This window comes from Manis javanica, chromosome 11 (genome assembly GCF_040802235.1).
Source record: "Manis javanica isolate MJ-LG chromosome 11, MJ_LKY, whole genome shotgun sequence".
Classification (NCBI taxonomy): domain Eukaryota; kingdom Metazoa; phylum Chordata; class Mammalia; order Pholidota; family Manidae; genus Manis; species Manis javanica.
The window spans coordinates 65,172,853-65,182,146 of record NC_133166.1 but is presented as its reverse complement, the minus strand read 5'-3'; the positions used below and the strand labels follow the sequence as shown (position 1 = coordinate 65,182,146).

The 9,294-nt window shown below is 51.6% G+C and overlaps 1 protein-coding gene across 3 annotated transcripts; it reads right to left on the bottom strand.

The window, feature by feature from the left end:
* Positions 1–424: 424 nt before the first annotated feature.
* On the bottom strand, positions 425–8,326 carry SLC35C1 (solute carrier family 35 member C1). 3 transcript variants are annotated; one of them, XM_017658603.3, is made up of 3 exons: positions 8,088–8,326; positions 5,868–6,394; positions 425–2,355 (listed from the first exon to the last, which is right to left on the bottom strand). In XM_017658603.3, exons 1-3 carry the CDS (start codon positions 8,165–8,167, stop codon positions 1,796–1,798), a joined length of 1,167 nt encoding a protein of 388 aa, XP_017514092.2. In that variant the 5' UTR covers positions 8,168–8,326; the 3' UTR covers positions 425–1,795. The 3 variants fall into 3 exon arrangements, with proteins under 3 accessions (XP_017514092.2, XP_036849988.1, XP_017514093.1); XM_036994093.2 differs by lacking the exon at positions 8,088–8,326 and adding an exon at positions 7,690–7,971 and having other exon boundaries at positions 5,868–7,087; XM_017658604.3 differs by lacking the exon at positions 8,088–8,326 and adding an exon at positions 7,690–7,970.
* Between the last annotated feature and the right edge of the window lie 968 nt (positions 8,327–9,294).

The following is a 9,294-nucleotide window of genomic DNA, read 5'->3' as shown; positions in this document are numbered from 1 at the left end:
ATGAAACTTGAGGTCTGGCTCTCCACCTCCCAGGAAGAAGCTTGATATTTGGAGCCACTCCTTGCTCCAAGAGAGAACAGATTCTTAGAAGGGCTGCCCTGCTTGAAACCTGGCGTGGTGAGGGCAGGGAGGATCCTTCCTCCCGCTACAGACCCTTGCTTCTCCACAGAGCCTGTTCAGATCCTGTCCAGGCCCTGCCTGCCCCTTACCACAGGCACAGGATGTCTGTTTTGTTTTGGTCTCAGCTGATCAACAAGCGATACTGTGGCTGGCCTGGCCTTTGTGGTTCTTAGGATTACTGCAAGATGCCCTCAGCAATAACCATGAGAAAACTTTGAAAAAATTAAATTTTCTTACTTCTAGGACCTGGAAATTACACAGCACACCTGCAGCACCACACAATGAGGTCACGGAGAGAGAGGCATGCAGACCTAGGGTTCTTCTTTTATTGGGGTTGAGGTTGGAGGCATAAGGTTTCACGAACTCTCTGTTGTGAGTTTAAAACATAAGGGTGGGAATTTTAAGAGTGGGAAGGGGAAAAAAAAGTGCTCCAAATGGTCCACTCTCCACAGCCTTTCCCTATGGGGACTGAAAACACCAGGAATCACTCCAAGGAGATGGGTGGGATGGAATGCCCCACAGAAAGGACAGGGGTTGTAAAATCCACCCTGAGGTTAGGGCAGCGAAGGGATAGGAAGGTTCTTTCAGCCCTAACTTCATGGAAAAATGTATGTGTTAATTTATCACCTTCATTAGAATGAGGTGATACCACCTGCCCCACAGCATCAGGATCTGGGTGTGGTGGTGTGCCCAGCATAGCTGAGTGGGAGGCTTTGAGCTGGGGCCCTAGCTCCATCAGACCCTTGGGAAGGCAGAGTTGGGAGAAGCAGAAGTAGCTTCGCGGCTCCACTCCAGGAGGCTGTTACATGAGTCAGGCAGCTGTGCCAGGTGCTGGGAGACTGGTGGGTCAGTTGCCCCTCAGGGCAGAAGAGCAAGGTCACAAACTGGTGTAGCAATTGGGAGTGGGTTTTAAAGATACTACTTAACCTGTCAAAGATGTGCAGTTCCCCCATGGTACAAAAGCTGGAAACATGGGGTTGCAAATGGTGGGAAAAGGATGCTTCCCATTATGTATCCCATTCCCAGGCCACTTCCCAGCAGTGGGGTGCCAGCCCAGACTCACTGGTACACATGCTCCATTGCCCCTTCAGGCTGCTGGTCAGTGCAGAGAAGAGGAAACAGGTGTCCATTTCCTCCCTCAGCCCACTCTCCTCCGAAGGAAGACTGGTTTGTGGGGCCAAAGCTATGCTGCCTACTCCATGACCCAGAGATCGAGGGTTCCCAAATCCTTTCAGTTGGTTTGTGATGGGGTCATAGTGCACCTCCTCTGAGTATAAACGAAGACTTAATGGCTTTGCCAATAAAGGTTGTGGCCCTTCTTCAACCCTAAGGTCAAGTAGAGGTAGAAGGACCTGGAAGGGGTACAGGAAGGGGTGCTGCCCCTCTCCTACTACTCTCCAAGAGTTAGTACTCCTCCAGAGAATCTAACTGGCTTTTCCTGTGGGGGTCCCTGCTCCCTAGGGGAGAACAAAAACCCAGAAATAGGAAAGGGGGTCAAGATAAATTTGGCAATTTTCTGATGTCACTTAAAAACACTGGTTCCATTTCAATCACCAAATTCTGATGAGGTCTGTAAACAATACCCTCTCCAGACTACCCTCTCTGGGTCCAGGGAGGCACCTTCACTGATGTTTCAGCCCCACCCTGGGCATTTCCCTGTTTGGGTATTGAGAGCTCACACCCCCATGCTGTTCTTCTCATCCTCTTTGGGGCTGGGCTCCTCCTGAGTCTTCTTCATCTCCCAGCCCCTAACCCAGGTGTAGGCAGAGGAGCCCCCAAGCACCATCATGTTGCTTGTCCACCAGAGGAAGCTCTTGGTTTCCTCGTAGTAGAGTACAGCCAGCACTGTCTGGGCACAGGCTTTGGCTGTCCCGGATACATTGTGGGTCAGAGGACTGGTGAACTTGATCTGCAGTCCTGTCACGTAGCCGATGGCGAAGCCAAACAGGCCGCCCAGCGTCATCATCCCCCAGAAGTGGCCACTGCCCAGCTGGGGAAAGTCAGAGAGAGCCTGAAGCTCCCCCAGCAGCAGGAGCAGGGGCAGGAAGAGGACACAGGCATTGATGTTGTTGTAGAAGGTCAGGCGCCAGATGCTGCCATCCACTGCTGGGAGCACTTTCTTGGTGTAAATGGCATTGAGTGACACACAGAGGCTGGCTAACACGCCAAAGAAGGTGCCCATCCAAGACAGGGTACCTTCTGCCCCCTCCTGGTCCACACCAAGCCAGAAGCCACCTGTAGGGGGAACAAGAAGAGAAGGGGAAAGCAGAGTGAAGACAGGGAAGAAGGACAGAGAATTTTGCCACCGAAGCTCACAGACTCTTTTAACGCTGCCCTCACTATTCCATCCTCCCTCCCCTCCCCATAATAAACACATCCAAAGTCTCTACTAGAGGTAAAGTGTCAAACAAGGTCTGGGGAATTGGCCCCAGGACATTAACCCTTTCTCACAGAGCTTACATTCTAGTAGAGGAGAGAGAAAATGATTTCTTTCCCAATTAATTCCTTAATTATAATTGTAATGAGGTCCATCAAACAGTAGAGCATTCTAAGAGAACCTACACTGGGTGACTGTGCTGGCCTGGGGCATCTGGAAAGTAGCATTTGAAATGAGTTCTAAAGGATGAGTGCTTAGTGGTTAAGGTGACTTCGGGCAAGTGACCTAAGGTCTCAGAGCCTTGGCTTCCTGTCTGCAAATTGGGAACTTACAAAGAGTTACAATCACTGTGGCCAGTTGTTCTTTCTGTGACTCTTATCCTGTGTAACCTCCTGCTCACAGAACCTCCATGGCCTCCCACTGCTTACCATTAAGTCTACACTCCCTTGCCAGCCTGGTCTCTGTCCCATGATTGCCCGGGAGCCTCTGTCTCTCACTTCCCTGCTTCTCACACTGGGGCTCAGTGTCCTTGTTTGTTTTCTGCACTAGAAACACTCTCTTCCTTTCTGGGAGAGTCTACTCCTTCTTTAAGGTCAAAGCTGGCTTCTCCAGGGAGGAAGCCTTTCCTTCAAGACCCCTTTGTCTGCCCTGGGCTGCTAGGTACCTGCCCATGGGACAGTACAGTCTCTTCAGCTAGACCCCACCTTCCCAGAAGGCAGGGGCTGAATCTTACATGTTTTGTATTCCTCCCGACCCTGGCCCCACAGCATCCAGCAATATGGGGGAGTAGGAAAAGTTTTGGTGTCAGAGAGATTTGGGTTCCAATCAGGCTCTGCTATTTAGAGGCTGGGTGGCCTCGGAAAAGTATACTTAACTTCTCTGAGTTTCCATTTCCTTCATCTGTAGAGATCTGGGTCACTTCCCCTGAACTTCAACCAATCTACTCTCCACCTTGTAACCAGAATGATCTTCCTAAAGTACAGATCTGCTCATATCCTGTCTCTGCTTAAATCTCCTCCATGCCTCCTAGCTGCTCTCAGGAAATATTCCAGACTTACTTATTATGAATTTAAATATTCCTGAAATATTCCAGCCTTATTTAACTTAGGCAGCCTCATGTCTGGTGACCATTCTCTGGCTCAGCCATGAAGAATGCACATATTCTTTCTTCTGCTTAAAACATGCTCTCCTCTCTCCTTCCTTACTCCCATCTAGTACTTCCTCCAGTAGGCCTGCTTAGATTCCTTGCTCCCTGCCCCGCCAGGGTTCCCACAATGCTTTCCTTGTCCAAACACTGGAGGCAGGCTCACCCCTCCAGCATAACTCAGTTACTGCCACGCATAATCACCATGCCTCTAGGAGCACAGGAAATGGGTCTACCTATTCCAAATTTGTATTACCAAAGATTGGCACAGTCTCTGGCACATGCTTGGCCATCTGTTAGTATCTATGGAATGTATGAATGAATGAATGCATGAATGGAGCTTGCTCTGCACGTGGTGGAGAGGACTACAGAAGCCAAGCCACCTCCTGAGCCACAGGCACATACTCACAGCCCAGCTCTGAGGGCATGGGGGGCTTAGCCAGAGCACCCTCAGCCTTCCTGCTGGTTGCCTTCTGATTGCAGAAGGGACTGCCACTGCAAGGGTCCAGACCCCAGAGGGACTCTCAGCCAGAAGGAGCTTTGAAAGGTACTGTGCAACCTGGGAGTCACCTGAGACCCAGCTTCCCCCACAAGGAGGGAGGAAGGGGAGACAGTGCAGAGACGGGCCAGGTCCTGGGCCATCAGAGAGCACCCGCCTCTCTGGCCCCTGCCCTGTAGGCCAGCCAGTGAATGCATTTCCTCAGAAGCTCTCTCATCACCAGCTATTTGGATTACCTTGTGACTTGGGCCTAGTTTCCCTAGTGACTTTATTTTCTGCATACAAATTCTCCCAGCAAGGGCCCCTCATCTCTGTGCTCCTGACAGGGTCAGCAGGACTGAAGTGGAGAGCCCTGTCAGGGGTCTTAGCAGCTCCTCCTATGCTAACTTCCACCTTTCTCCCCTCTCTCATCTGGGCCTTAGACTTAACAGCCTTAGATGGAGCAGCTTCTCCATGAGGAGAACATTTTCTAGGACAGGTGGCCTGGGATGGGCTCCTCCCCGACAACCAGTGCAACTTGGCCTGAGACTCTGAGACATCAGTAAAGAATATGTAGGTCAACCAAGACCGAACTTTACAGCACCACAAAAACCTGAACAGCTTCAAAGAAAGATGACATTCCTGGATGCCAGCCCCAGGAGGACTCTGAGGGAGTGGGATGCTGGGAGCACTTTCACCCAGCATGTCACAATCAAACATTTTGGGGTAATGGAAATGTTCTATAATCTGTGCTCCAATACAGTAGCCACAGGCCCCATGTAGCTACTGAGCACTTGAAATGTGGCTATAGAATCAGGGTACATAACCTGCAACTGGGGAACTGAGTTTTAAAAATGGCATTGAATTTGAATTAATTTAAACTGAGAGACACACATGTGGTCAGTGGCTACCATTTTGGATAGTGCAGATCCAGTCTCCAGGAGACAAGAACAGAGCAGAATGGTTGGAGCATAAGCCCAGGGGTCTGGTCAATCTGGGTTAGCATCCCAGCCCTGCTACCTCCTAGCTATGTGGCCCTGAACAAGTAACTTAACCTCTCTGAGCCTCAGTTTCCTTGTTTGTATGGAGTCGATCATGGTGATGCTACCACCCAGGGATCTCTGGGATACAAAGGAGCTGTTATATGTGAATGATTTGCATAATGTCCCCATCAATAATTTTTATTTTCTGAGGTCAAGTCTGGTCGAGCTAAGACCTCTCAAAACATCTCTTGCCACTGTCTCAGACATTACTGTGAGTCTGCCAGGTCAAGGGATAATGGTTTATTTACTAAAAGATGCACTGCATCTGTAGGAAGAATACTAGAGTCAGGACAGCTGAGCTCTTGAGAAGCAATAGACTACATCAAGTTTATAGAGCCAAAAGAGTGTATCAAACTTATGGAGCCAGTTTATGATTTCAAGTGAGATTGCTTGAGATCAGATCCCAGCTCTGACATTTATTAGCTGTGTGACCTTTGACAAATTACTGATCTTCTCTGTGCCTTGGTTTTCCCTCTGTGAAATATAGATTATAATCCCATTTTGTTATGAGGGGCCCTGGCTGGGCCCCCAACTTGCTGGGTGACTTTAAGAAAGTTACTTGTTCTCTCCCCAGGCTCCTCCTCATCTGACCATTTTCAGCAAGAGAGCTGGGTCAGATAGAGACCAAAAATGCTTAGCAGGGATGTTTTTTAGGGTTTTGGTCCCCATACATTCCCTCCCCTGTAGCCCCAGCCAGCCACTCACCAATGATGAAGCCACAGGTAAGCAGGGCATAGAGGGAGGTGGTCTGCTTGAGCAGCATGTAGGACAGCAGCACATTGAAGACGGTGGTGAGCGAGCGGCCCACGTTGTAGAAGGCCACCCCCACATACTTGAGGCACAGGTTATTGAAGGTGATCATGCCAATGAAGACAACTGACAGGGGCAGGATGCTGCAGGCCACCCTGAGGTCCAGGCGCAGGGTGGGGAAGTCCACGGCCCCAGGGCAGCAGGACGCCAGGATGCTGAGGCCCTTGCACAGCACTGTGGTCACCAGGCACTGGTAGAAGGTGATGAAGATGGGGGTGTCCAGCTGTAGGGAGGGGCTGTCCAGCAGGTACTTGTTAAGGAACACCATGGAGATGGAGGTGACCCAGTAGAGTGAGACCACCAGTGTGATCTGCAATGCCTGCAGCAGAAAGGGTTTCTCCTTGCTGGCCTCTGCCTCTCCAGAGGGATCAGAAGTCCCCATCAGTGCCATGTGCAGGATCCTGGAGCGCTTCAGAGGGGCCCTGTTCATAGTAGCAAAGGAGCTGGGTCACCCTACAGCCAGAACTGATTTCCTGGAGTATGGAGTAGTGAGCTTACTTCTGCTTTCTGCAAGCCACAGCTTTCAACTGTCACATGGTAGTGGTGGTGGTGGTGGTAGTTGGGGGTAGCGGCCTACACACTGTCCTCTTGGTGGAGAGGTTCTGCTTTGGGGTGAGCCCTATAACCTGTTCCCACCCTGAGGGGGTTGAGGAATAAGCTAAGGCTGGACAGAGATAACCTGTCAGGGGAAATGGGTCTTGGGTCTGGTAGGGAAGGAGGAGAGACGAATGCAGGAGGAAGGTACTAGAAAAGGTCAGGGGACAGCGTGGGGAACGGGTGCACAGAAAGGGAGGCAAGGGATCCAAAGGAAGAATGGGTTTTGAAGGGAGAGGGGAGACATGCAGGGAGCTGAAGGGAGAGAGAGCAGCCTGGAAAGAGGGCCTGGAAAGAGGGTGCTAGGGAGGTCAGAGGTGATCAGGGCGGGGGTTTGAAGGACGCGGGACCAGGCCGGGCGGGCGCAAGCCCACAGGGCGTGACCTTCCCCGGCGTCAGCTCTTGCTCAGCTTCGGAGCCTCCGGACAGCTGACACGGATTCCCCAGGGCGAGGCGGGCCTACGACTCATTTCCTGACACGCCCCCGTCATCCTCAAAGAGCCCGTACGTCCGGCGTCACCCTTAAAGACACAGCCCCGGAGAAACGGCCTTTTGGGGTCAGGCTTGCGTGGGATCCCGGGAGTTTCCTAGACCTTGTGCGCTCCTTGCCCGCTGATGGTGGGGGGATCTCGGCAGCTGCAGAAGGTTCCTGTGGGTGCTCAAGCCTTCCTCTCCCCAGTTGCGTCTCCTCTGGACTCCCCCCGACTCGGCTCTTCCACAGGTCCACCCCTCCTCCCTATTTCCGGCCGGACCGCACCGCGTTCCCCTGCGTCTGGGGACCCCATCACCAGCCCCGCGTCCCAGCTTACTCTTCCAAAACAGCTCCCTTCTCCCCTTTCCCTCTCCCCACCCCGCTATCGCCGCCCGCATCCTCCTCCCAAGCCCAAGACCACTAGCAGCGCTCCCAGAGGCCGGAGGCCACATAACCCCTTCCGGACCTCAATTTGTCCGCCCGGTCATCCTACTAGAGACCCTACTGGTGGCCACCAATCCTCAGCGCAAACACACCCCCTATCTCGGGCACCCTCAGCATTTCAGAAAACCGCCTCCCCACGCCGGGTCCAGCTGCACGCTCCGGCCCCGGGCAGGTGTTCCCGGACCACGAAGGCGACCCCTCGCTCACCTCTGCACTGGCTGCCTGCTCAGGCCACTGTGCTTGGCACCTGCAGCGTTGCGCCCAGGGACAAGCCCGCGGGAGACGACTTCCTGCTCCCAGCCCTGGGCGTGGGCGCTGTGCCAGACTCTCCTGCCTGACTTTGGCCCCGGGTTGTCCAGCCGGACTTGGGAGCAAGCCCCTTCCTCTTACAACGTCACCCCAGACGCCGGTACCCCGTCCCGTCGAGGACCCCCATCCAAGTTACCGCAGCCTACACGTCCCGGGACCAGGCCGCATCCCTGGGCTGTAGCTCTCCCCAAGCCTGCGCTTCTGAAGTACGCGGGGGGACCGCCCAGATTCTTCTGCCGGCAGGGAGTGGAGGGTCCTTTGTCCCCTCCCAGGAACCAGCCCTCTCCTTAACATACCAGGCAGCCACAAGGGCCAGCTTCTCCCAGTTTCCCGCTCTAGCACCATCGTCAGTGGCCTGCTCCTGAGTTCTCTCCATTGTGGGAATATACCGGTGGGTCTCAACCCATTCTCCAAGTAGGGTGCAGATGACCAGCTCAGTCCCTTTAAGTTTTTCCTTCCCCAAAGGGTAAGGAATATACCGGTGGGTCTCAGCCTCCTTGGTCAGAGCTCTAGCTGGTATGGCTGAAGTAGGAACTACCATCTGTTTGTTATATTTCAAACATATATTTCAAAAGTTCATTTAATTAGTACCATTTAATTTACAGGTGCGAGTGTTACCAGACACTCTCCCCACCCCGCAAAGACCAGGTTCTTGAGTGTCAGTGTTAAAGAAATGAACACTGAACTGCAAAGGAAAAAGCAGGCAAAATTTATTAGAGAGAGCTCGTACAAGGGAGCCCACAGATAGAAGTCAGGCTTAATGGAAAGGAGATGGAGGGTTTTTAATAATGACAGTGTTTGGAGGTCCAGGGGTGCCAAGGTATGGCGATGATTGATCTTTCTTATTGATTTCATGCCTGTTATGTCTCTAGATGAGGCACTACTTTGACGTTTAACACACGTCAGTTTCTAATTTCACAGCCTGTTAGTCAAAAGATTTATTTGATGCCCTAGAGCAGAGGCTTTCAGAAAACAGAATATTAATAATAAATCATCACAGGTCAAATTAACCTAAAACTTGTGCTTGATCAAGTGCTATTTGCTGTCACAGGTCAAGTGACCTGAAACTTGTGCTTGAACAGGTGCTATTCTAAGAATGTGTTTTCAATTTAGGAACATGTTGGAAGATGGAGGCTCATTCCAAAATGGAGTCCCTCTTGTTCAATCTCTGCCTGCTTCAAGATGTCTGAGATTTGCTTGCAAATATGTATACACACACACAAAATTCAGGGATAGGCAAAAATAGAATGGGCAAAATATTGAAAATTGTTGAAGTAGGCTTAAGCACATGGGGGTTATAGGAGTCTTCTTACTTTTGCATATATTGGAAAATATCCGTGGTAAAACCTTTGACATACATTTAAAGTCTCACATGCTAACTGCATAAAACATTGTCCGAGCTTAACACAGCCCTTGGTGGGCTTTCTGGACTTGTGTTACAGGGAAATAAGCACTGCCTCCAGGCCCGATTGTCTTCCACTAGTCCTCTGGCCCCTGATTTGC

Excerpts from the sequence above, each read along its gene's own strand:
- SLC35C1 (XM_017658603.3), bottom strand. The coding sequence starts at position 8,167 with ATGGAGAGAACTCAGGAGCAGGCCACTGACGATGGTGCTAGAGCGGGA. Across the intron at positions 6,395-8,087 it reads CTGGCCCTTGTGGCTGCCTG|GGCCCCTCTGAAGCGCTCCA; the intron begins GTATGTTAAGGA and ends TACTATGAACAG. Across the intron at positions 2,356-5,867 it reads TACCTGTGGCTTCATCATTG|GTGGCTTCTGGCTTGGTGTG; the intron begins GTGAGTGGCTGG and ends TTCCCCCTACAG.